Source organism: Camelina sativa, chromosome 17 (genome assembly GCF_030686135.1).
Source record: "Camelina sativa cultivar CO46 ecotype springtype chromosome 17, ASM3068613v1".
Taxonomy (NCBI): Eukaryota; Viridiplantae; Streptophyta; class Magnoliopsida; order Brassicales; family Brassicaceae; genus Camelina; species Camelina sativa.
Window position 1 is genome coordinate 16420677 of NC_141896.1, and position 26303 is coordinate 16446979.

At 38.6% G+C, this 26303-nt stretch overlaps 3 protein-coding genes across 3 annotated transcripts; 1 reads left to right on the forward strand and 2 right to left on the reverse strand.

Moving 5' to 3' along the window:
- The first annotated feature begins 5872 nt into the window (after window positions 1-5872).
- On the forward strand, window positions 5873-6770 carry LOC147923880 (uncharacterized). The gene is made up of 2 exons (XM_087496561.1): window positions 5873-6023; window positions 6109-6770. The coding sequence occupies exons 1-2, from the start codon at window positions 5873-5875 to the stop codon at window positions 6768-6770; spliced, it is 813 nt and encodes a 270-aa protein (XP_087352687.1).
- A 798-nt stretch (window positions 6771-7568) lies between these two features.
- LOC147923881 (uncharacterized) lies at window positions 7569-8408 on the reverse strand. Its single transcript, XM_087496562.1, has one exon. The coding sequence runs from the start codon at window positions 8406-8408 to the stop codon at window positions 7569-7571; it is 840 nt and encodes a 279-aa protein (XP_087352688.1).
- A 13328-nt stretch (window positions 8409-21736) lies between these two features.
- On the reverse strand, window positions 21737-26050 carry LOC147923882 (uncharacterized). The gene is made up of 9 exons (XM_087496563.1): window positions 25894-26050; window positions 25524-25773; window positions 24714-25185; window positions 24483-24617; window positions 23964-24437; window positions 23383-23858; window positions 22866-23293; window positions 22201-22385; window positions 21737-22057 (listed from the first exon to the last, which is right to left on the reverse strand). The coding sequence occupies exons 1-9, from the start codon at window positions 26048-26050 to the stop codon at window positions 21737-21739; spliced, it is 2898 nt and encodes a 965-aa protein (XP_087352689.1).
- Between the last annotated feature and the right edge of the window lie 253 nt (window positions 26051-26303).

The following is a 26303-nucleotide window of genomic DNA, read 5'->3' on the forward strand; positions in this document are numbered from 1 at the left end:
ATGTTTTCTTGCTGTATAAAGTTTTAAATGTTATAAATATTTAAACTACATCTAAGTTTTAAACTATAAATACGTAAACTCTATTAAAAGTTACAAATTTAAGTATTATTAAATATTGTATATTTGATTTTTCAATATGTTGAAAATATCTTATTTATCTCTCTATCTGCTTCACATCTCTTATGAGCTATAAAACATGTTTTTGTTTATGACTTTATAGGTTATTTTATATTATTTCAGTAAGTTTTTTTTTGGGTCTAAAGAAGAAGGATTGACGTTAATTTTTGAAGTTTAAAGAAAAAAGATCAACGACGAACACATTTTTTTATTAGCTATATATGTGTTCATATTACTTTCTCTGCAAGTAATTTACAATTTTGTATTATTAAAGATTTTGGTTTAAGAAGTTTCAATAAATGTGGATCTAAAACCGAGTAATGTGGATCTAAAACCGATTAAGTATACATGTGAAAATATCAATAATGAGTGCATGTGTGACTATGCTGATCCATGAAATTTTATGAGAAAATAGGCAATAATTTTTGTTTTGGAGTTGATGGGTTAACAAGGTATTTGGTTGTCTAAAAAAATAATTATTAAGTAGAAGAATGTGAGAAAGCTGACAAGGTAGAGGAAGCAGAAGAGTATAACAAAGAACCGGACGGTAAAAGTAATAATGACAATTATCATGAAAATTTGACAATAAAAATGACGAGAAAGAATATGAAGTGTAAGAAAACAGTGAAAAAAAATACGAAAACATAGATGGTGTCGGTCAATTGAATTTGAGAAAACAAGACTAATTCATGATTCAAAAAATGTTTCGTTTGTATGGTGGTCAAAGAAATGGCTTAGTATATGCAAGGTCACCGTTTGAATGTCTGATCCGCCTCGCCTAGACGTCCAGTTAAATCCATGATTCTTTTTATCATATTTGATTTTTAAGCACAACTGATTTTTATATTTTTTAAAATTTTTTGTGTATCTGAAATAAAAGTTTGGCCTAAATAGAAATTTAAAGTTTTCTATAAGATAATATTTCATAACTGTCATCAATCATATATATTCATCAAAATATATCAAATAAACCCACACGTAGCATGGCTTCAAAACTTAGTGATATTAAAACAAATTACTATGTTATAGTATTGGTTTAGTAAACTTTTTAAAAAAAATTTATATTTGATACAAAAAATAATATTAATGTAAAATTTAATTAGATGTGGAGACTCCTAATTTAGTAAACGGTTAATTTGTTGTCATGCCTTTGAATTCTTTACAATTTTAAGAATTCTGCTAATGAAAGACAACTGAAAACTGTACATAACATATAAATAGCCAATAACAATTTTCTGTTCATGCATTATGCACGGTCTGTCTTTATTTAGAATCATCTCTCTTGCTATAAATCAATAAATATATAACACAACAACAACAAAAAAGACAAAGAAGATTTTAAAATTTTTTTTTTTCTTTTCAAGAAACAATGGCTGCACACAAAAAGAATCTTACATCTTTCATCATTGTTTTGATAATGATTATGTTATCAGTGTTCAGCGAATGCGGCGAAGGAATGAAAAGAAAACATTTGGGATATGGAACTATAGCAAAAGACAGAATTCCTGCATGCGGCTATAAAAACCCTGCTGAATGTATCAAAATTCCGGTTAACCATTATCATCGTGGTTGTGAAGCTTCAACACGTTGTCGTCATCAACTTAAACTTTATAATGGTCCCTAAATCATATACTAAATATTTTCTTTCTAAATATATGAAATGATGTTTTTTTATTGATAAATATTATTGATGTAAAATCGTTAAATGTTATGCTAAAATTTAATTTATTTTAAGATTCTTTCGTTCTTTTATAAACTGAAATTGTTAAATATATACTTATATTTAAGTAACTTAATCTTCTTATAAATGATTGTCTCTATTGTTTTATTGAAAAAAAGATAACCAAGGTTAGATGTGTAATTTGACACTGGTAAATTGAATATTGAAAATTTTGAAATTTGAATTGTTTGCTCGGTACTTTGCTCTCGATCGATCACTTCTAAAAAAACATCACCTATATATCGTTGAGATGTTCTAACCAATGATATTTAACGTAAAAATATGCAAATTAAAATATACCACTTCTACAAACAAACAATGAACTCAAATAATAAAAAACTAAAACAAAACGAATTTGATATATATATATATTAACATTTTTGCAGCAGTTTTGGTAAAGAAGGCTTGGAGTTGGAATATATTTACATCTCATGCCATTGTCATCAAGACATTAAAAAAAATTGAAATAAGCAAAAAAATCGGGTATGGAAATAAATGCTTTCCTAAAATATCTTAACAAAATTAATTTTTTATTTTCCTTTTTTAATTACAAGTTTTAAATCTATATATTATTGGGGTATGGAATTTTAAAATGGTAAGATAGATTACTAAATTGATAAGCAATTGAAATTTCTTGATAATAAAGGTATGTAGTTAATTACGACACTTACACTCATATCTGTTAGCATATTCCAAAATAATTTTCTAAATCCTACAAAACATATCGGGAATGATAATTTCTTTAAGATATTTCCAATTTTCTAACCAAGATTTTTAGAAACACTCATAGAAAAATCTCTACCATTTTCTTAAACCATTATAAATACTTCTCATAAGCAAACCAGTTCTTCTACGACAATGTTAAATGCCAATGAAAAGGTGATTTATGTGCTACTTATTATGTCATTTTTACTTTTCCTGTTTTTATTTTGTCCTCTCTAATATCGTTTTTTCTTCTTTTCTATATTAGGATGTTAGGACTTAGGATCCATGATTCTGTCAATATGTTTTATGGATTGTCAAATTCATAATTAAAGTTATTGATTTACATTGTACTTTGATATAACATCTTCATTTATTGTTTTTTTTATATTTTTCTAATCAATTCCACATACTTCATAGGCTTTTTTTAAAGATTAATAGTTAAGGAACAAAAATGGTCTCATGTACAACACGAAGTAATTCCTAGAATACAAACTTTTGATGATTTACATGTTAGACAATTTCAAAAGATACTCAATACTAGATCGCTAATAAATTATTTATGGACGGGGTCAAATGGCGAGCCAATACAGGTAATTCATCATTTCATTTTTTTTATTAATATGAGAATATTACATATATAATATTAAATTGATTAAATTACGATTATGTAAAAAACCTAACTCGCAGCATACTACGATCAAATCCTAAAATTAACAACCAAAATATCATTATATAAACTTAATTCTAGGTTCTAGGTTCTAAACCTAATTGACTAACCCTAGTTTTTTTTTTCACTCGCAGCCTTACCTTCCTCCCACCAGACAAGAACATGAAGACTCTCAACCAACATTCAATCTTCTTTCATTTGATTTCTCTGAACCATTCTTCTTCTTCGTTCGATTTCGCGGTGTACCGCGGGTTAAAACCTATATATATATATATTATCGCCCTGGGAAAAATAACCTAACCAAATTGTCCAAACCGAACCGAACCGAGATTCAGACAAACGGTTCGGTTAGTGTTTCTTTGTTCGGTTCAATCGGCACAATTTCTGCAGAAAGTTTGTGTATGTCTTCGGGTCGGTTCGGTTGGGTTAACCGAACGGGGTAACCGATAACCGAAAATTAAGGATTTTACTATAAATTCTAGGTTCTAAACATAATTGACTAACCCTAGTTTTTTTTTTTTTTTTTTTTTTTTTTTTTTTTCACTCGCAGTCTTACCTTCCTTCCACCAAACAAGAACACGAAGACTCTCAACCAACATTCAATCTTCTTACATTTGATTTCTCTGAAATATTCTTCTTCTTCGTTCGATTTCTTCTCACTTCAATTAGTCTCTTCTCTGTTTGTTCACCATTCTTCTTCTTCTTCTTCTTCTTCGATCTTCTTCCGCTTTGTTCCATGTCGCCTGAGTGAACCGCCGTCGTCCGCAACCAGAGTTTGAGTGAACCGCCGTTGTCTGCTGCTGCTTCCTCTTCCACAAAAGAAGAAAACCCTAATTGTTTATTGTTATGTATTTTGATGGGCTTTTCTTTGTTGGGCTTTTTATTGGGTTTTTACACTGAAATGATATTTTTAAAACCCAAAAAATTGAATTTTAATTAAAAAAATAAAGTCGGTTAGTTCGGGTCTTTAATCTCATAATCAAATGAACCAATATCAGAACCGAACTGAACCGAATTTAATTTTGGTTAGTTGCCGAACAATTTTAAAAAACTGTAAATACCCGATTACCAAAATAATCAACCCGAACCGAACCGTATTACCCGAATTTACAGGGCTAATATATTATATAGACCATATACATGGAATCCAGACCAGGATTTCCAAGAGAAATCATATGGGTCTCTCTATCCATAATTAACAACAAATTAGTGTTGTTCTCTCTTTAAGGTTTGATTTTTTTTTTATCAACTCAATACAATAAAAATAGAATGTGTTGCTCTTATTTTCTGACACATCAGCCTCAATATTGAAGCTGATGTTGACACCTCAGAAAAAATCAACAGGCTATCAAATTAAAACAATTAATACATGTCAGTAGTCTAGAGAAGTTGGGCTTAATGTGTTTTGGTTATGAGAAGTGTTAATGAGCCGTAGGATTGGTCAAAGTCCAAACAATAGCTTCTATTTTTTGCTGTTTAGCACATATGCAAATTTTGGAATGAGATTTACGGCTCATCAAGTAAAATTATAGCTATGGAAAAAGTTTTCTAAAGATATGGTAATTAAAAGAGTTGTTGGGCATAATCTGGATCATGTCAAGGTAATTTGCTGAATCACCATAAATTTCTTCAATAAAGAATACAAATTTGAAGTAAAAGTAAAATTTTCCGGAGAGGTAGGGTGTTTTCTTTGGACAACATAATCATATTTGTTATAATATTTTTTGTCTTTAAATTTATTTGATTATTCATATAATCATTTTTCCAGTTATTAAGTTATCAATATGATTTTTATGGAAAGAAAATCATTTTTTTCAAAAATCTCTATTCAAAACAAATAACTCAAACCAACATTTTATTTAAATATTTATAATGATAAACATATATTAATTCAGTTATTTACAATATTGTATATATATTTTATAAGGGAAAATTAAGCTAAACTTTTATAATGATAAATATATATTAATTCAGTTATTTACAATATTAACTATTAAAATTAAAGTAAAAATAATTAATTTATGATGGAACTTAGTTGACTGATATTTTGGTTTTCTTTATGGATCAGACTTAAAGCATTGTTTAGAATAATAAATAAGACTTTTGTTGTTTTCTTAAAGTAAAATAAATTTTCACAAAAAGATGATACAAAAAAGAAAATTCATAATCTTGTGTTTTTGCTAAGAGGATGTCATTCAAGTGGTTACCTTATAAATATTAAAATGCATAAAGTATACAATAAAATTTGAGTAAAATCAGAATACTGAATTCCAATTTTTACAAGACTTTTAAATGCTCAATCTTATTTATCTTAAACTACAATCAATTATCAAAAATAGTCCGCATACCAACAAATTCCAAACAAATTAAGAAAAACTTACAAACAATATATAAAAAAACACAACAAAATATTTAAAACCGATGGAAGAGCATATGGATCTAGGGGATATTCAGATCATATTATCGATGGAGATAAGTAAATCTTTTAAACCGGATAAACTAATCTGGCATTATTCTAGATCAGGGAAGTATTCGGTCAAATCTGGCTACCGCATTGCACGTGAATTAATTAAGGAGGTGGAGTACGGTCCGACGTGCACGGCTCTTAAGGCCCAGGCTTGGGAATTAAGGTTCCCCCGAAGATCCAGCACTTTTTCTGGCAAATGGCTTCCGGCTATCTTCCTGTGATGGAACGTTTGGCTCACCAGGGGGTCCGGTGCGCTTTGCTCTGTAGTAGATGTGGTTTGGAGGCGGAGACTATCAATCATGCTCTCTTTGAGTGTCCCCGATCACGTCGCATCTGGGATTTGTCCCGTTAGTCTCTGGTAGCGAGGGTTTCCCCTTTGGCTCTATCTTTTCAAATTTAGATTTCTGTTTTGGCGGGCGCCGATTGCTTCAGATCTTCGATTGAAATTGCCATGGGTGGTTTGGTCAATTTGGAAGGACAGGAATAACAAAGTTTTTCAGGGCTGCGAAGCTAAGCCGGTTGAGGTTATTAACCAGGCGAACGTTGACATGCTGCTATGGGAGGAGGCCAGGTTCTTCAATGCGGCCCCTCAGGATTCTTTACCTTTGGAGGTTCGGGATTCTGTACCCCGGTGTCAGGTAGATGGCTCTTGGAAGGCCTTAGACCCTTTGGAAGGTTTATGTTGGTGGCTTTGCAATAGTGAGGATAAAACGTTGTTATTAGGAGCACGAAGTCAGCGGCACGGTCCTTCACCCTTACATTCGGAGTTGCAGGCGCTGTTATGGGCGATGGTCTCCCTTTTGGAGTCAGGTGTTGATTGTCAGCTCTTTGAGTCAGATTGTGCGGAATTAGTGTCAATGGTGCAATGTCCGGATGAGTGGCCAGCTTTCTCCAATTTATTGGATGAGTTCAATCTGCTTCGTTCTTCCTTTCCTTCCTTCCAGCTATCAAAGATCCCGCGCACGACCAATGTTCAGGCAGATTGCCTTGCCCGATCTTCAAGATCTTTACTTTCTGCAAATTCTTTTGTAAACACTTTTCCTCCAGTTTGGCAACCAACCTTGGAGTCTTATTCTAAATTAATGTTTGGTTGACAAAAAAAAAAACCACAACAAAATAGTACCAAAAAAGGAAAAAAACAATCCCGCGGCGTAGTGCGGGTACTATACTAGTATATTAAAGGAGTAGTCGAAAGAGCTCACATTCAATCTAACAAAAATTGACCTCTATTGCCCTTAATGAAAATTGCCCTCAAAATATTTTTGGACAAGCTTTTTTCTCCTATTTAGGTTGCAAAAACACACCACATTATCCTTAGACTTAGGATTACTATTTTGCCATTAATGAGATTCAAATCTGGACGTTTTTACACTTTTTATAATTTTAAAAAATTATTAAAATATTAATTACGAAAATATATGAATTAAAAGTCAAAATTCATTAAAAAATGGCAAAATCCAAAATCTAATATATACATTTTTTTTTTCAGCAAAAGAAATATATTCAGAATAAAATCTGTCAAAATACAAAGGTTCCATCAACCATATAGGTGGATACATACAATCTGAAGAAATCTAGATTAGTACAACCATGTTTTGCTAATAAATGAGCCACCTCATTGTTTGAACGATAAACAAAAGAAAATTGAACCTTAGTAAACTGCCTGGAGCAGAACTTAATATCCTGAATTAAACTGTAAATGGAAACATCTATCAGAGATCTATTTAGACAATCAATTAAAGTTTTACAATCTCCTTCAAAGCAAACATTTGCTATAGCCGTTGTTCAAAGTTTGTTGCATTGTGAACAGTAACGCCTCTGCTTCACCTTCTAAAGGACTATTTGCAGCCCTTAGTAGACTTGACCCCCGGAATAATTCTACACCTAGGAAATTACGAACCATCCATCCTCCTATTGTTTTTCTTGGAGTTAGCTGTATAACTGACATCAAAGTTGCATTTAACCATTGGTAGTGTAGGTCGTGCCCAATGAGGGTTTATCGATTGAAGACAAGAAGACGTCTGGCGCTTTTGTGATTCCATGGACAATATCCATTCAGTAATATCTGCTTTGGATTGTGAAAAGGTTTGATGATGATCCTCTGCTTTGTTATCAAAGATAAAGTTGTTGCGACCTTTCCAAATGTTCCAGATTAACCAAAATGGTAAAAGTTTTTGTTCCATAGATAAAGTGCAGTCTTTGTGTATTCGTAGCAAATAAGAGACATTTAATTCATGGTCTGTGTTATGAAAAGAAGTCTGCAGTTGGAGATTTGCCAGATTCCAAACTAACTGAGCCGAGGGACAAGTAAATAAAGTATGGTTGGTCGTTTCGTCAGACTGTTTACATCGTTGACAAGTTTTATCAATGGCTAGACCAAGAGAGATAAGTCTAGTTGCTGATCCTATTGATTTAGATAAAACGTTCCAAAGAAAGTGCTTTATTTTTGGTAAAATATGCAGGGCCCAAATTTGTTTTTTCAACTCAACAGAACCATAAGGTATGTTAGGAGCAGGTGCCAGATTGGTAGGATCATGTGTAGCAAACCAATAGCCAGATCGAACTGTGTATTCACCAGAGGAGTTGTAATGCCAAATGATTTTATCCATCATTCTAGACTGAAGAATGTATATTTGCTTTAACGCATCATAATCTGTCGGTTCAAGGAGGTTGGCGTCAGCTTGAGTATTCCAAGACTTAACGGAACCATGTGAATGAATAAATGCAGACATTACTAATGTTGACACAAATAGATGAACCATCTCCAACAACAACTCGTAAACCTTTTTTTAGCAATTCAAGACCAATAAGTATAGAAGACCAACCATAAGACTGAGATTTTTTTGGTGTAGCATCCAGGATTGATTCATCAGGAAAGTATCTAGCCTTCATATCGTTAGCAAACAAGCTATTAGGATATTGTAAAATTCTCCAAGCCTGTTTCGCTAACAGAGCATCATTAAACTTTGCTAAATCCCGAAAACCACAAACCACCTTCTTTCTTAGAATATTGCAGTATTTTCCAAGCAATCCACGGAATACCTCTTGAAGATGTGTTCTTCTTCCACAAGAGTTCGTTTAAGAGACTCCAATTCTCATATTAGGCCAAGTGGTAGTTTAAAACAGGACATTGCATAAATAGGCATGGCTGCTGCTACAGATTTAAGCAAAACTTCCTTTCCTGCTGGTGATAGGAATTTTCCACTCCAGTTAGAAGTACGTTGTCGAACACGATTGACTATATACTCAAACATTTCTTTCTTTTTGCTACCAAATTGTTATGGCAGACCAAGATACTTTCCACCACCCTTTTTATTTGAAATCTGCAGAATTTGCTGCATTGAACTTTGGCGATGACCATACACGCAGATCCAAATGTAAGAAGGGACTTTGATGTGTTAATTATTTGTCTTGGATAGTATTCATAGACATCAAATACATCCTTCAAGGCTTGGCAATTACGTTTATTTGCTCGACAGAAAAACAAGCCATCATCTGCAAATTGCAAATGAGTGATAGAGGAACTCCATTGCTAATTTTTATCCCTTGTAAGTGTCTAGAGGAAACTTGAGAGTTTATAAGATGACTGAGTATATCTGCACAGAGGATAAACAAATAAGGTGATAGTGTAAGTTTAGAAAGAACAAAAGAGTTTCTTGTGTAGCAAGTTGCAATAGAACAAATGAGAGAGTATAGAGATTGTTTAGAGTGTAATCGGAAAAGTGTAAAGGAGAAGAAGGTTTATTTCTTCTTACTTGATTTAGATCCTAGGTACAAACTAAATATAGACAATTTACAAATGGCATATTCTACTAAGATCCTATGCACAAATACACACACGGATAGCGACATCTTTTCTAAGTTAGACATGTGACTTTGACTTAAGCTCCCACTTGCACCACTTGCACCAACTCGCCTAACGGCTATTTTGAGAAGATTCTAGAGGGTTGGCGACCGTTGAAGGCTTTTGTTCATGGACTGGATTCGTTGGTCCTTCTAACTGTACAAACGGCCCATCTTGGTTCATTGTACGGACGCCCTATCTTGATTCCTTGTACGGACGTACGGACGTACGGACGTACGGACATAGGCGTGTGAGTTCTCATACTACCCCTCAAGCTTTGATCGATTAAGATCATCGATTAAGCTTGGAATAACGAGCACCCACCTCACTAAAAACCTTAGTATAGAAAACCACTTGGGAAAAACTATACATAAGGGAAAAAGAGTGTAGGTGCCATGTTAGGAAAACTCATGGTCGAGTAAGGTCTTGAAGACCGAGCTTAGGGTGAATATACTCACACACTTGTGGACTGGCTGCCTTGGTAAGGATATCGGCTAGTTGTTCTTTGCTGTTGGTGTGGCATGGAAGAGTGACACCAAGCTGAATCTGTTCTCGCACCTTGTGACAATCAACTTCGATGTGTTTTGTCCTCTCATGAAACACCGAGTTTGTGGCTATGTGAATGGCTGCTTCATTATCATAGTGCATGGTGATAAGTTTTGATGACTCGAATCCAAGATCCTTTAGCAAGGCTTTAAGCCACATCAACTCGGTAGTTAGTTTCCTCATGGCCCTATACTCGGCTTCAGCACTTGATAGTGATACTACTTTTTGTTTCTTGCTTTTCCATGTCACAAGGTTGCCTCCTAAGAATGTGCAATATCCTGTGGTTGATCGACGATCCTCACGGTCTCCTGCATAGTCAGCATCACAATAGCCCACTATTTTCGTAGTTTCGTTCCTTCCCATCCAAATGCCTTGCCCTGGTGCACCTTTGATGTACTTGAGGATCCGATTCACCATGTGCCAATGATGTATCATTGGATTTTTTCATGTGCTGGCTCACCTAGTTCACAGCAAAGCAAATATCAGGTCGAGTAATGGTAAGGTATATGAGCTTACCCACTAATCGCCGATATCTTGTAACATCTTTGAATGGAGCTGTCTCAAGCTCCCCCTTTCCTCCTGTCTTATAGTTTTCTTCAAGTGGTGTTGTTACTGCCTTGGTTCCAAGTTTTCCTGTTTCACTTAAAAGATCAAGAGCATATTTCCTTTGTGATAGATATAAACCCTCATTAGACCTATATATTTATATCCCAAGAAAATATTTGAGCTCTCCTAGATCTTTGATGTCAAAGACTGATTTAAGAAAGTCTTTAGTTTCTTAATGCCTACCTTGTCACTTCCAGATATGATGATGTCATCAACATATACTAGAATGACTACAATACCTTTTTCACTTGGTAGTGTGAAGAGGGTGTGATCAGCCTCTGATTTGCGAAAGCCTCTCCCAAGCAATGTGGTACTCAGTTTATGGTACCAGGCTCTTGGTGACTATTTTAAACCATAGATTGCCTTGTTGAGCTTGAAGACTTTGCCCGGACCAATGGTCTCTTCTAAGCCGGGTGGAGGTCGCATGTATACTTCATCCTCGAGTTTGCCTTGCAAGAATGCATTCTTGACGTCTATTTGCCACAGTTCCCAATCCAAGTTGGTAGCCAATGAGAGAACCACACGGACAGTGTGGATTTTCGCTACCGGAGCAAACATATCAAGATAGTCCTCGTGCAACAAGTCGCGCCTTATAGCGTTCAATCTCCCATCACTCTTGTATTTAATAGTAAAGATCCATCGGGAAGTGACTGCCTTCTTCCCTTTGGGTAAGTCAGCCTCATCCCATGTGTGGTTTATCTCCATTGCCGTCTTTTCAGCACTAACGGCGTCACGCCACACCTTGGTTCCTTGGTTTCATCATAAGTGCTTGGTACCCAGTGTTTGTCCACTTGACCAAGAAAGACTTGGTGTTCCAAAGGAAAGTGAGCCAGAGTGCACACCGCTTGAATAGGATGTGCAACTGCAACATTGTTGTAGAATATGCGAGAACCTTTTGTAGCCGTTGACTGCGCCTTAAGGGGACAACCTCCCCATGAGCCTGTTGTAACCGTTGACTTCTCCGTAATGGGATAACCTCCCCATCATCATGTGTTTCATCATCATCATCATCATCATATATAAGTTGCTCATCAGCTTGACTATCCTTCTCTAGTGCCTGCTCTTCATTTGACCCGGATGGGTTACCGGAGGTAGGCGGAGTGAGGGCTGCATCTGAGCCATTCGTGTCAGGTTCAACAGGTGAAACACGGTCTCCAGGTGAGTTTGGCCTAGCTGATTTGTCGGCGTCCCGATTGTTTTCAACACTTAGCCGCTCAAGGATACTACGGAGGTTCTCGGCACGATCGGATGACGATGCAGATAGGTCACGAACCTCGTCCCAATTTTTCTTGTCATAGTATCCCCGAGTTTCCACAAACTCACATCACGAGACACCAGGACACGTCTAGACTCAGGATCATAGCATTTGTAGCCTTTTTGAGTTGTAGAGTAGCCAGTAAACATGCTTTTGGTACTTTTGGCATCAAGTTTGTCCCTTAATTCACCTGGTTTTAAGACAAAACAAATACACCCAAACACACGTAAGTGATCAAAGATGGGTTTGTCTTTGTTTAGTAACTCAAATGGAGAGACATCATCTAAAATTTTCGTGGGAATCTGGTTGATGAGATAGCATGCGGCAAGGACAGCATCGCCCCAAAAACGTTTTGGAACATTGGTGTGAAACATCATGGACCTTGCTACCTCCATGAGATGTCTATTCTTCCTCTCAGCTACACCGTTTTGTTGTGGCGTGTAAGGGACAACTTGTTTGGTGAATTATGCCATGTTTGGTAAGGTGTTGCTTGAAGGCATGGCTTGTGTACTCCCCACCATTATCTGATCTTAAAATCTTAATTTTTGCATTATAATGGTTAGTCACATATTTTTGAAAGCTAATAAATGCTTCAAGCAACCTATCTTTAGAAGGGAGAAGGGTTAGCCAAGTATACTTAGATTTTTCATCAATGAATGTGACAAAATATTTTTGGTTCTCCCTAGATAGACATGGTGATGTCCATACATCAGAGTGAACCAGATCAAAACAGTTTTCATAAATAGTCAAAGACTTTGGAAAAACAGATTTGCAATGTTTGCCAAGTATACAAGCCTCACACTCATCATTTTTAAAGAAATATCTGGAAACACAAGTACTAAGGCTAGCATGCCAAATAACATTGTTTGCTTTTACAATAATCAAACTAAAACAAGATAAATTAGAAGATGGTTGATTCAAGTCCTCAAGCAAGTATAAATCATCTTTAGTGACTCCCTGGCCAAGCACTTTACTTGTCTCAATATCCTGAAAATATACATCATTAGGCCCAAATATTGCATAACAATTTAAATCAGTGGTTGCTTTCTAAATGGATAAAAGATCTTGATGTAAAACTCGACATATAGAAAGCTTTAGAGGTTTTATCAAACAGTTTTAAGTTTCCAATGCCTTCTACTGGTACCTTATCCCCATTTGCTATAATTACATTTCAACTAGCAGGTTTAATTTCACTAATCAACTTAGAATCACTAATTATGTGATGAGATGCGCCAGAATCAACAATAAGAGGTTTAGTTGGTTTTAAAGCAAGATAAGAGTCACTGGAGGCATCCTTAAGGGCTTTGATGAGTGCATCAAGGTCTGATTTCCTCACTAGCTTGGAAAAGGCTGCGAGAGCCATTCCATTTCCTCCGGAGGCTTGCTGGTTTGGTTCGGAAGTCGTTGCTTCTCCCATCATGGTAGCTTGATGAGCTCGTGGTCCTCCACGGTTAGTCATAGGGCGACTTGCTCGGAGATGAGGGTGGAGAATCCAGCACCGGCTCATAAAATGGCCAACCTTCTTACAATGGTCACAAACAGGTGGATTCTTGTCATCATGCTTGAAATAGCCTTTATTTGCAGAAGCTATCTCCACCTTATTGGCCGTTACAAGCTCTCCTTTGCTCCCAAACAGACCCATAGAGCCATGTTCCTTCTAGATCTGGCTATAAACATCATCAAGGCTCAGAAGTTTGTCCAACCTCAAGATGTGTGATAAGATCGTTGTAAGAGGGATTCAGCGTTAGAAGTAGACCAAACACCTTATCTTGTTCTCGCCGCTCGTTTAAGATGGCCGGATTAAGGTTGGCCGGATTAAGGTTGGCCGGTCGGAGCATCTCAAGCTCATCCCAAAGGGACCGAAACTTTCCAAAATGTTTGGTAAACTCCATATCTTCTTGGCTGAGGTTGTTAATGGCCCTCTTGATCTCAAATACTCGGTTTAAATTGGTAGTGTTGCCGAACACATTTTGTAATGTGTCCCATAAATCCTTGGCCGTTTCGCAATATGAGTAGGCTTCAAGTATTGGAACATCAAGGGAGTTCTGAATGATGGCGAGAACACTTTGGTCTTCTTAAAACCATTTTTCTTCACCACTAGCGGCTACAGCTTTGCCGTCTTGGTTGACTCTTCTTTTGGAGCTTCATTCAATGTAATATGGGTCCAAAGCCCTTGGCCACCTAGTACCGTCTTTGTGGTTCTTGCCCAAAACAAGTAGTTCTCTCCTTTGAGAGTAACTGGAACAATCAAGGTTTTAGAACCTTCCATGTTGAAGTGACCGTTGGCTAAAGCTATTGTCCAACGGATAAATGAACTTGACTTTCAAAGTTGAAACATAAGGAGGTTAAAGAGAAAGAGATGGAAGCGGAAGTATTTGGTGGGTGTGAGAATTTAGAATGAGGAGCGTAACCGCTCTGATAGCATGTAATTTTAGAAAGAACAAAAGAGTTTCTTGTGTAGCAAGTTGCGATAGAACAAATGAGAGAGTATAGAGATTGTTTAGAGTGTAATCGAAAAGTGTAATCCTAGGTACAAACTAAATATAGACAAATTACAAATGGAATATTCTACTAAGATCCTATGCACAAATACACACACGGATAATGACATCTCTTCTATGTTAGACATGACTTTGACTTAAGCTCCCACTTGTACCACTTGCACCAACTCGCCTAACAGCTCTTTGAGAAGATTTTAGAGGGTTGGCAACCGTCGAAGGCTTATGTTCATGGACTGGATTTGTTGGTCCTTCTAACTGTACGGACGGCCCATCTTGTTCATTGTACGGACGGCCTATCTTGATTCCTTGTACGGACGTACGGACGTACGTACATAGGCGTGTGAGTTCTCATAGATAGAAGGTCACCCTGACTTATCCCCCGACCAGGTATCACCTTTCCATATGGAGTACCATTTATGAGAACTGCATATTCAACTGTACGGAGAGTGGCCATGATCCAATCAGTCCATGTGGATGAGAAACCAAACAACCTCATCGTCGTTTCCAAGAAATTCCATTTTACACGGTCGTATGCCTTGCTGACGTTGGTTTTAATAGCCATATATGTTTGAGAGACACGTTTTCTTGCTTTGAGAGAATGCATGAGTTCGTGTGCTATCAAAATATTAGCAGTGACCATACGTCCTGGAATAAATGATGCCTAGGAATTTGACACAATTGTATCTAAATGGTGCTTTAAACGATTTACCAGACAATTAGAAATGATCTTGTAAATTACATTACAGAGACCAATAGGACGGTAATCAGATAGCTTAACTGGTTCTGGATTTTTGGTATCATACATGAAACAACCAAACCCGTTTTTTTTATTTTTAAATAAATACAATACATAATTAAGCATTCCATACTACTTAATTAACCAATCCAAACCACAACAGATCATTAAACCAACAATAACCATTAAGCACAGCGGAAACATACCAATAATACAAAACTAATACATCATCAATACAATAACACTCCTAAATATCATATCCAATAACCTAGCATTACTTTATCCAAGGTTCCAACATAAACAATATAACCAACAACACACAAACGAGACCCTAGATAATCCTCCTTCTCATCGCCATGATTCCACGTCACATACCTGCACACCACAAACAATAATCAAGATGCGTAAGTATTATCATAAATACTTAGTGAGACAATCCTCCCATCTACTAGGCTATACCCACACGCAACTGAGAACCAATGTTTATCAAATAACTACCAAACACAAACAAACCAGGGAAAACGAACATCAACCGATGATGAACAGGTTGGTGTCGACCGACACCTACTTGGTGTCGATCGACACTGCCTCTTCAACGCGATTTGCATGAAGCTGGAAGTTGAAGAACCACTTCCCAAATCCTCCAAATCGTCCAAAACTCTTCCAAAGCCCCGGGAAACACATGGGAACCACATCCCAACCACAAACATACAAGGAATCACCACAAACAAAAACAATACAAGCAAAACAGAGAATTCTCAGGCTTAGATCAGCCATGGTCATGCACTCACCTCTTTTTCAGGAGATTTGATTTAAAAACAGTGGAAACAACTCCTCAAGAAGCTTCTCCTTCGTTCCCAGCAACAACTCCTCACCTTCCACAGAAACAAATCTCACCAAAAACCACCAAGAACAAGCCAAAATCTCACAAGAACACTCTCAAACACTTTCTCTCCTTTTTCTCTCTTTTTCTTATTCAACGGTGACCAATACATGAAACCCTTGACTTGGGTCGATTCTCCCTTATATATCAGGTTTAGGCAAACCAATTAACCCAAACCAACCCAAAATCGGGTAATAAAATTAATCTGGTCGAACCAGAAAGGCTGGTGTCGATCGACACTCCCATGGTGTCGATCGACACCCACCCCCAAATCCCCAAATTTGGTTCGCGGGTGTTACAGTACAAATGTTGGTGTTATTCAGACCTGGTTTCATGGTAGACGTAGTAAAGAAATCTTTAACTTCGTTGGTTATATCCTGTCCTACGACCTCCAACATTCTTTATAAAATCTGGCCGTTAACCCATCCGGACCAGGCGCCTTGTCATCACCAATCATTGAAAGAGCTTTGTAGATTTCCTCAGAAGAGAACTCCTTTGTTAGTTCATCATTGATTGTTTGTGTGATAGTAGTATGAAACCTCACATCGCACACCGTCCGTACCTTATCGGACCGTCCATACCACACCGTCCGTACAACATGTGAATGGGCCGTCCGTACAGTATCATGTATAACAAGGCCCAGCTCGTGTATGAAGCCTCTCCAACGGTCACAAGTTTTCTAGAACCTTCCCAAGCAGCCGTTGGAAATGAGAAAGCAAGTGGGAGCCTAAGTCAAAGTCACATGTTGTATTAAGAGAAGACATGTCGCTTTCATAGTCTTAATTGTCTATAGAATCTTGTATAGGATATTCCTTGTGTCACATGTGTCTATATTTAGTTTGTAACTAGGAACCAAATTAAGTAAGAAGTTGAATTCTTCTTCTACACTTTCTTATTCTCTCTCTACACTCTCAAACACTCATACACTCGCTTACACTCTCTCTCTTTCGTTACACACACTCGACCTTCTTCTTGTTCTAAATCTTACATGGTAGCAGAGCCTTGTTGTTCCATAGTCTAAATCTCACATCCATCAAACACTTATGCTCTATCTTCTTCTCTCATTTCTGTTTCAATCTCAAAAGTCATTTCTCTTTAACCGTTGGATAATAATATTAACCGGTGGACAATTAATAACAATTCACCATGGAAGGCACCAAGACCTTGATTGTTCCAGCTACTCTCAAGGGAGAGAATTACTTGCTATGGGCAAGAACAACAAAAACGGCACTATGTGGCCGAGGGCTTTGGGCTCACATCACTTCGAGTGAAGTGCCAAAGGAGGAGGCGGCTCAAGAAGGAAAAGAAGCTGCCAAGAGTGGTGAAGACAAGTGGTTCCAAGAAGACTAAAGTGTTCTAGCCATCATTCAGAACTCTCTGGATGCTCCAATACTCGAGGCCTACTCTTACTGCGAAACGGCCAAAGAACTATGGGACACATTACAAAATTTGTACGACTACACCACCAACTTAAACCGAGTATTTGAGATCAAGAGGACCATCAACAACCTCAGCCAAGAAGATATGGAGTTCACCAAACATTTTGGGAAATTAAGGTCCCTGTGATCAGAGCTTGAGATGCTCCGACCTGCCAGCCTCGACCCGGCCATCTTGAACGAGCGGCGAGAACAAGATAAGGTGTTCGGTCTACTCTTGACTTTGAACCCCTCCTACAATGATCTCATAAAACACATCTTGAGATCAGACAAGCTTCCAAGCCTAGATGATGTGTGTAGCCAGATCCAAAAGGAACATGGCTCTATTGGATTGTTGGAAGCAAAGGAGAGCTTTGTAAACCGCTAATAAGGTGGAGGTAGCGGCTGCGAACAAGGGTACTATCGACATGAAGACAAGAACCCTCCGGTTTGTGACCATTGTAAGAAGCCTGGTCACTTCAAGAGCCGGTGTTGGATACTCCATCCACATCTTCGAGTCAACCGACCCATGACCAACCGTGGAGGGCCAAGAGCGCATCAAGCGATCATGGAACCATCAACCGCTGAACCAAACCAGCAAACCTCCGAAGGAAATGGAACTGCACTAGCTGCCAATTCAGACTTGGTGAGGAAGTCTGACCTTGATGCACTCATCGAAGCCCTCAAGGAAGCCTCTGATAACTCTTATCTTGCTTTAAATCAAATTAAAGCGCTTATAGTTGATTCCGGAGCATCACACCATATGATTAGTGACTCTAAGCTAATTAGTGAAATTAAACCAGCCATTGGAAACGTAATTATAGCTAATGGTGAGAAGGTGCCAGTTGAGGGAATTGGTAAATTAAAACTATTTGATAAGACAACTAAAGCGTTTTACATGCCTAGTTTTACCTCAAAATTATTATTGGTTAAGAAAGCTACTACCGACTTGAATTGTTACGCTATATTCGGTCCTAACAATGTGCATTTTCAGGATATTGAGACCAGTCAAGTACTTAGACAAGGCGTCTCTAGAGATGACTTATATGTGCTTGAGGACTTGAATTTATCTCTTCTAATGCCTCTTGTTTTAGTTCAATCTCTATCAAATCAAACAATTCTATTTGGCATGCTCGATAGGACATCCTCATTATCGTGCTTTAGAACTTATATTTCCAAGTATTTCTTTTAACAACAATGAATGTGAGGCTTGTATTCTCTGAAAACATTGCAAAAAATTTTTTTCTAAGTCCTTAACTATTTATGAAAATTGTTTTGACTTGGTTCATTCGGATGTTTAGACATCCCCACGTTTGTCTAGAGAAAACCAAAAGTATTTTGTCACATTTATTGATGAAAAATTTAAATATACTTGGTTAACTCTTTTACCTACTAAGGATAGGGTCCTTGAAGCATTCATTAGTTTTCAAAATTATGTAACTAACCATTATAATGCTAAAATTAAAATTTTAAGGTCGGATAATGGTGGCGAGTACAAGAGTCATGCCTTCAAACAACACTTGACCAAACACGGCATCATTCACCAAACCAGCTGTCCGTATACCCCACAACAAAATGGTGTGGCTGAACGAAAGAATAGACACCTCATGGAAGTAGCACGGTCCATGATGTTTCATACCAACATTCCAAGGCGTTTTTGGGGAGATGCGGTCCTTGCAGCATGCTATCTCATTAATCGCATCCCTACCAAGATTTTACATGATGTCTCTCCATTTGAGGTACTAAACAAAGAAAAACCGACCTTTGATCACTTATGTGTGTTTGGATTGTACTTGTTTTGTCTTGAGACCAGGTGAACTACGAGACAAACTTGAGGCTAAAAGCACCAAAGCGATGTTCATTGGGTACTCTACTACACAAAAGGGCTACAAGTGTTATGATCATGAGGCCAGACGGGTCCTAGTCTCTCGTGATGTGAAGTTTGTTGAATCTCAAGGGTACTACAGCAAGAAAAATTGGGAAGACCTTCACGGCCTCTCTACCTCCTCTTCCGATCGTACAAAGAACCTCCATATCATCCTTGAGCGGCTAGGGGTAGAAAACAATCAGGCCAAAGACAAACTAGCCGGGCCAAACTCACAAGGAGACTCTGTTCCACTTGTTGACCTCGACCCCAATGGTTCAGAGGCAGTCCCCACTCAGTCAATTTATGGTGACCCGTCCGAGTCCAATGAAGAGCAACCCCAAGCACTCGAGGAGGAGAGTCAACGATGAGCCACTTACACATGACGATGATGATAATGAAGCACATGATCATGGGGAGGTTATCCCCTTACGGCAAAGTCAACGACTACAACATGTTCCCCACGTGTACTACAACAATGTTGCAGTTGCCCATCCGATTCAAGCTGTATGTACTCTTGCTCATTTTCCTTTGGACCACCAAGCCTTTCTCCGTCAAATAGACAAACATTGGGTTCCACAAACCTTTGATGAAGCCAAGGAACATAAGTGTGACGTGATGCAGTCAGCGATGACAAGACGGCCATGGAACGCAACCACACATGGAATGAGGCAGATTTACCAAAGGGCAAGAAAGCAGTCACATCACGATGGATCTTCACTATCAAATACAAAAGTAATGGCAAGATTGAGCGTTATAAGGCCAGACTTGTGGCTCGAGGATTTACACAAACGTATGGGGAGGACTATCGAGATACCTTTGCTCCGGTGGCCAAACTACACACGGTTTCAAGTTGTTATCTCGTTGGCCACTAACTTGGACTGGGAACTATGGCAAATGGACGTGAAGAAAATGCGTTCTTACAAGGCAAGCTTGAAGATGAAGTCTACATGAGGCCCCCGCCCGGTTTAGAAGACACCATCGGGCCGGGAAAAGTGTTAAGCTCAACAAGGCCATCTATGGTTTAAAACAGTCACCAAGGGGCATGGTACCACAAACTAAGCACTACCTTGCATTGGGAGAGGCTTTCGCAAATCAGAAGCTGATCATACTCTTTTCACGACTACCAAGCGACAAAGGTATTGTAGTCAACTAGTATATGTTGATAACATCATCATATCTGGAAATGACAAGGTAGGCATTCAAGATACTAAAGTAGCCGTTGGAAATGAGAAAGCAAGTGGGAGCCTAAGTCAAAGTCACATGTTGTATTAAGAGAAGACATGTTGCTTTCATAGTCTTAATTGTCTATAGAATCTTGTATAGGATATTCCTTGTGTCACATGTGTCTATATTTAGTTTGTAACTAGGAACCAAATTAAGTAAGAATGAAATTTTCTTCTACACTTTTCTTATTCTCTCCCTACACTCTCAAACACTCATACACTCGCTTACACTCTCTCTCTCTCTCTTGTTACACACACTCGACCTTCTTCTTGTTCTAAATCTTACAAGTAGGTCTCAGCAAATCCATTGGCGTAACTGGATGACCAGTTGAAGTGTACAGATTTTGAAAAAATTCTGCAGCATGAATGCCAATAGAAGTATCACCACAATAAGAGTTGCTCTGATCATCCTTAATTGAATTTATATAATTTTGTGCGAAACGGTTCTTTGTTGTAGCATGAAAAAATTTAGTATTGTGGTCACCAGCTTGTGACCATAAATTTCTACTTTTCTGTTTCCAATAGATTTCCTCATTCTTGTATGCAACAGCTAAATCTTGTCTTAGCCACATGATTAAATCTCTGTCTGAACAGTGAAGACTAGACATGGCTCTGTTAAGACGGAATTGAAGAGCGTCTATCTGTTTTGCAGAATTTAGGTTGTGTTTAAGCTTGCAACGAGCCATATAAGTACGGCAGTGCCTGATTTGGTCAACAATGGTATGATCCTGTTTTTAAAAAATTAGAATAATATATTACGAATATTCGTTTAAATTTTTTTTATATTTTTTTAAAATCTTAAAATGGTAAAGATAATTATGACGTTTTTCCTTCCAACCTATATATATAGGCTCAGCCAATACAGTAGAAGTCAGATTCATTAAGCTAAACATATAGATTTTTTTTTTGTCAACCAAACATTAATTTAAAAGATAACTCTAAGATTGGTCGCCCAAACCGGAGGAAAAGTATTTACAAAAGAAGAAGCTGAATTTAACGATCTCGAAGAGCGAGCTAGGCAGTCAGCCCGCACATTAGACTTGCATGGAATCCTCGAAAGCAAGAAAGAGGGAAAGAAGGAACGGAGTAAACTGAACTCATCTAGCAGGGTGGAAAACCGGGCCAATCATCGGGGGGACTGCACCATCGCCAGTAATTCTGCACAATCCGTCTCAAAAAAACTGTCAGTCAACGCCTGATGCTAAAATGGAAGTCGTCGCCCAAAGCAAAGCTTGAAGCTCCGAATGAAGGGGTGAAGGACCGCGACATTGACTCCGTGCTCCCAATAACAGCGTTACATCCTCACTATTGCAGTACCACCAACCTAATTCTTCTAAAGGATCTGATGCCTTCCAAGATCCATCGATCTGACACCGGGGGGCGGGGGTCTGATCCTCCAAGGTTAAAGGATCAGAGGAGGTCGAAAAAGAGGATCTAGCTTTCTCCCATAACAATTTATCAGTAGCCGCCTGGATCAGAACATCACCCGGTTCTGCCTCAATACCCTGATAAACTTTTTTGTTCCTATCTTTCCAGATAGACGAAAACTAATATCCGAAATAGTCGACTGGGAGGACGCCCTCCAGAAAAGGAAATCAAGATTGGAAAAAATAGAAGCAAAGGGGAATCCATCAATGCATATATCTACTGGAGACAAATCCCAAATCTGAGGCAAACGGGGACACTCAAAAAGAGCATGATTGATAGTCTCCACCTCCAAGCCATATCGCTTACATAGAAGATCACACCGGACATCCCGATGAGCCAAACTTTCCAACACAGGAAGGGTGCCGAAGCAATCTGCCAGAAGAAATGCTGGATCTTTGGGGGAACCTGAAGTTTCCAAACCTGAGCCCTAAGAGATGTGCACGTCGGCCCATACTCTACCTCTTTTATTAAATCGCGGGCGAGCTGGTAGCCAGATTTAACCGAATATTTCCCAGATTTAGTATAATGCCAGATCAGTTTATCCGGTTTAAAGGATTTTTTAATCTCCATAGATACAATGATTTGAATATCTACCAGATCCATATACTCCTCTAGGATTGGCCATATGCCATTCCTTCGTGTATGGATTAATCAAATGGTTGACCATTAGATTGGGATGTAACTGCCGACCTCGACCATTTGCTGGTCTCGGTTGAATATCCGGAATCCACGGATCCCGCCACACCAAGACGTTACATCCCAAACCAATCGCCCACCAAGAACCATGTTCCACCAAACCCTTAGTTGAGAAGATACTCCGGCAAGCAAACAAGGGGGAATAGGGTTTCTTAGCCTGTAGAGGATGTTTATTCCGAAAATATCTACCTCGCAAAACTCGAGCCATCAGAGACAAATAATGAATTAACCGCCAATATTGTTTGGCCAACATAGCATCATTGAATTGTTCTAGAGCGCGGAAGCCCAAACTGCCTTCACATTTATCCTCACATAACCTATCCCAAGCGACCCAGTGTAAACCTCGTGCCTTATCATTAGACTTCCACCAAAACTTTGAGATAGCACTCGTTAATCGAGCCGTTAACTCCGTTGGTAACTTGTAGCAAGACATAACATGGGTTGGGAGAGCCAGAGCTACCAATTTAATCATAACTTCCTTCCCACCCTTTGATAAATACTTTGCAGACCAACCATTCACACGATCATCCAAACGGTCAGTGACGTATCGGAACGCCTTTGTTTTTGAACCCTGGAGATCCTCTGAAATACCCAAATACGAGCCCATACCACCCTCGCTGGAGATACCCATTACATCTTTTAACTGAGTCCTTACTTCAGGGGGTACTTTTTTGCCAAACATGATGGATGATTTCTCCAAATTTACCTCCTGCCCGACGCTCGCCCATAATCTCCTATAATACCCATAACCGTACTACATTCAGCAGGCTCAGCCTTACAGAAGAAAAAACTATCATCAGCAAACAACAAATGTGAAATGGTAGGACAATCCCGAGCTATCTTTATACCCGAAATCCTATGCTCTCTTTCAGCCTTCTTAATATTGGCAATTAAGACCTCCGTACACAGTATAAACAGATAACGAGATAAAGGAACTCCCTGACGTAGACCCCTCTGAGGTTTGATATAACCTCTAGGTTGACCATTTAGGAGGACTTGATACGAGACAGAAGAAACACACCACATAATCCAGGAAATCCATTTTCTATCGAAACCCAGCTTAACCATTACCGCTTCCAAAAAATCCCACTCAACACGGTCGTATGCCTTGCTCATATCCGTCTTGAACGCCAAAAACTCCGATTTACATCGTGGGTTGGTATTTAAGCCATGAAACATTTCCTGAACCACCAGAATATTATCTGTAATTAAACGTCCAGAAACGAAAGCCGATTGGGTTTCAGAAACAAGGGATGGAAGAAACCGCTTGAGTCTGAAACATAGTACCTTAGAAATAATCTTATAACACACATTACAAAGGCTAATTGGCCTAAACTCCGTCATCCGTTGAGCCATCTCCTTCTTAGGTATGAGACATAGATTCGTTTCGTTTAACCGAGGATCAAACCGGTCAGTACGGAAAAAATCCTTCACCAAAGCTACCAAATCTCCTTTAATAGTGGACCAGAATCTCTGGAAAAACATTGCCGTCATCCCATCAGGACCTGGTGTCTTCTCGGGATGCATCGCAAACAAAGCCTTGCGAACCTTTGATTCTGTGATTTTCCTGATTAAACTCCTATTCATAGAGTCTGTGATCAAAGAAGGAACCTCCTGAAGCATCTGTGAAACACCCCGCACATCCGACCGTTTAAAGAGATCCACAAAATATTGTGATGCAATATCCTCCATACCCGAATCCGATTCGGTCCACATGTCATCAGGTCCATATAATTCAGTAATCCTATTCCTTACCCTCCGCTATTTCGTGGAAGCATGAAAGTATTTAGTATTTTTGTCGCCAACCCGTAACCAGAACTTCCTACTTTTTTGCTGCCAATATAAATCCTCATCCCGATAAGCCTCCTTCAGCTTTCGCTCTATGCTACGAATCTCCTCCTGCGAAATCGAGTCATCCATCTTCGCCTCTTGCAACGCCGCCTTCAAAGAGGAAATAACCATAGGCCCAACACGGACATTGTTTTTCCACCACCATGATATTGAATTTCGACAATTCTTTTATTTATCCACGAAGACCGGAATTCGAAAGTTCTTAGTGCGATTCCACCCAAAATCCATTGCTCGAGGCAGACCGTCTCTCCCCAGCCACCGCTTATCAAAACGGAACTGACGTTGCCTCCGTAAGTTCGATTTTAAACAAGTTGCCAGAATAGGGCAATGAACAGAGCCAATCATTTCTAAATACTCAACCTTTGAATGAGGAAAAAGACAATGCCAGTCTTCATTACCTAAGGCTCGATCTAAACGACATTGAACCACTTGATTATCCCGTCTATTACCACGCCACGATAGTTGCTCACCATAACAAGGAAATTCTAACTTACCACAATGCCGGATCATAGAGATAAAGGGCGCAAAAGAAGAGGCTGACCGCATAACCCCTCCTGATTTCTCATGGTTCCCGACCAATTCGTTAAAATCACCGATCATAAACCATGGATCAATTCTGAATGAACCAAGATCCACCAACTTATCCCATACCTCCTGTCTATTTTGGGGAACAGGATCCCCATAAACAAAAGATAGATAAACCAATTATTGTCCAAAATAGGCTTGAGCATCAATTAAACGATTACTATAAAAAAGAATAGAAAGTTTTATTTCATTCATATAAAAAACAGCCAAACCACCACGGGAACAACAAGGGTCAACCGTATACATATTATCATAACCAAACTTAGCTTGAAATTTTTGTAAATAAGAATAACATTTTTTTGTTTCTCATAAAAACAAAACATCAAGATGATGCGTCTTCCACAAATCTCCCAGATACTCCTCTGTCAGGTCTGCTCCAATGCCCTGACAGTTCCAACTCATGATTTTCACGTTCGTGCCGGTGGTTTCGGGAGAGCCACCATCCCTTTCTTAACTGATCGACCGCCGCCCGCAGGTTGACCAGTCACTGACTTGGACCCTTGTTTCCCCAACACCTTCTGTTTCTGGCCATCACCTGCAGATTTAGATAGAGCTTTAGCAAGCAAACGTTTCCCAGGAGATGCTAAAGACAAAACAGGTTTTTTAACTAATTTCTTAGACCGAGAGCTAGGAAACCCTAAAGCATCATCCTTTTGGTGACCTAGAGTAAACCCCTCTCATAGCAGAACTAACACCACTCACATCCAAAACAATCAGGAGAGAGGATATAGGAATACTTCCGGATTAGACTCGTTTGAAACATTGCCATCCGCCCCCATACCCTCCTCCAACATCGTATCCTGCTCTATCGCAACCTCCCCCTCCTCCTGAAGACTACCATCCGAAGCATCACCCTCCTCTAATAAATCATCTGTAGCTTCATCAAATTCCGAACCTACCAAAGACTTGTCAACCTTGTGTTGGGGAGAACTCTCCATCATTGTATCTCATTGAGAACCACCTCCAAAACCCTCTAGCATACTCTTATCATTCTGACCAGGTTTAGCCTTATATAAAGGCTTAAGCCAACTGGATCCAGCACCCTTTCGATTCAGTGGATAAGTAGAAGCATGCCCCATCTGTTCCCCAGGAACAAACTGAGACCCGCGTTTACCTCCCACCCCCATCGCCACCGCACCATACGATCTCTTCTGCTCCCATGCTGAACCATAATATCTGTCTTGGTGATAA

What these genes read in the sequence shown, in the direction of transcription:
- LOC147923880 (XM_087496561.1), top strand. Translation starts at nt 5,873, where the DNA reads ATGGCTTCCGGCTATCTTCCTGTGATGGAACGTTTGGCTCACCAGGGG. An exon ending in TCGCATCTGGGATTTGTCCC is followed by an intron (nt 6,024 to 6,108) that starts GTTAGTCTCTGG and finishes CGATTGCTTCAG; the next exon opens with ATCTTCGATTGAAATTGCCA.
- LOC147923881 (XM_087496562.1), bottom strand. Translation starts at nt 8,408, where the DNA reads ATGTCTGCATTTATTCATTCACATGGTTCCGTTAAGTCTTGGAATACT.
- LOC147923882 (XM_087496563.1), bottom strand. Translation starts at nt 26,050, where the DNA reads ATGGAGAGTTCTCCCCAACACAAGGTTGACAAGTCTTTGGTAGGTTCG. An exon ending in CTAAGAACTTTCGAATTCCG is followed by an intron (nt 24,618 to 24,713) that starts GTCTTCGTGGAT and finishes TCCTCTTTGAAG; the next exon opens with GCGGCGTTGCAAGAGGCGAA. An exon ending in GTAGGAAGTTCTGGTTACGG is followed by an intron (nt 24,438 to 24,482) that starts GTTGGCGACAAA and finishes TCCACGAAATAG; the next exon opens with CGGAGGGTAAGGAATAGGAT.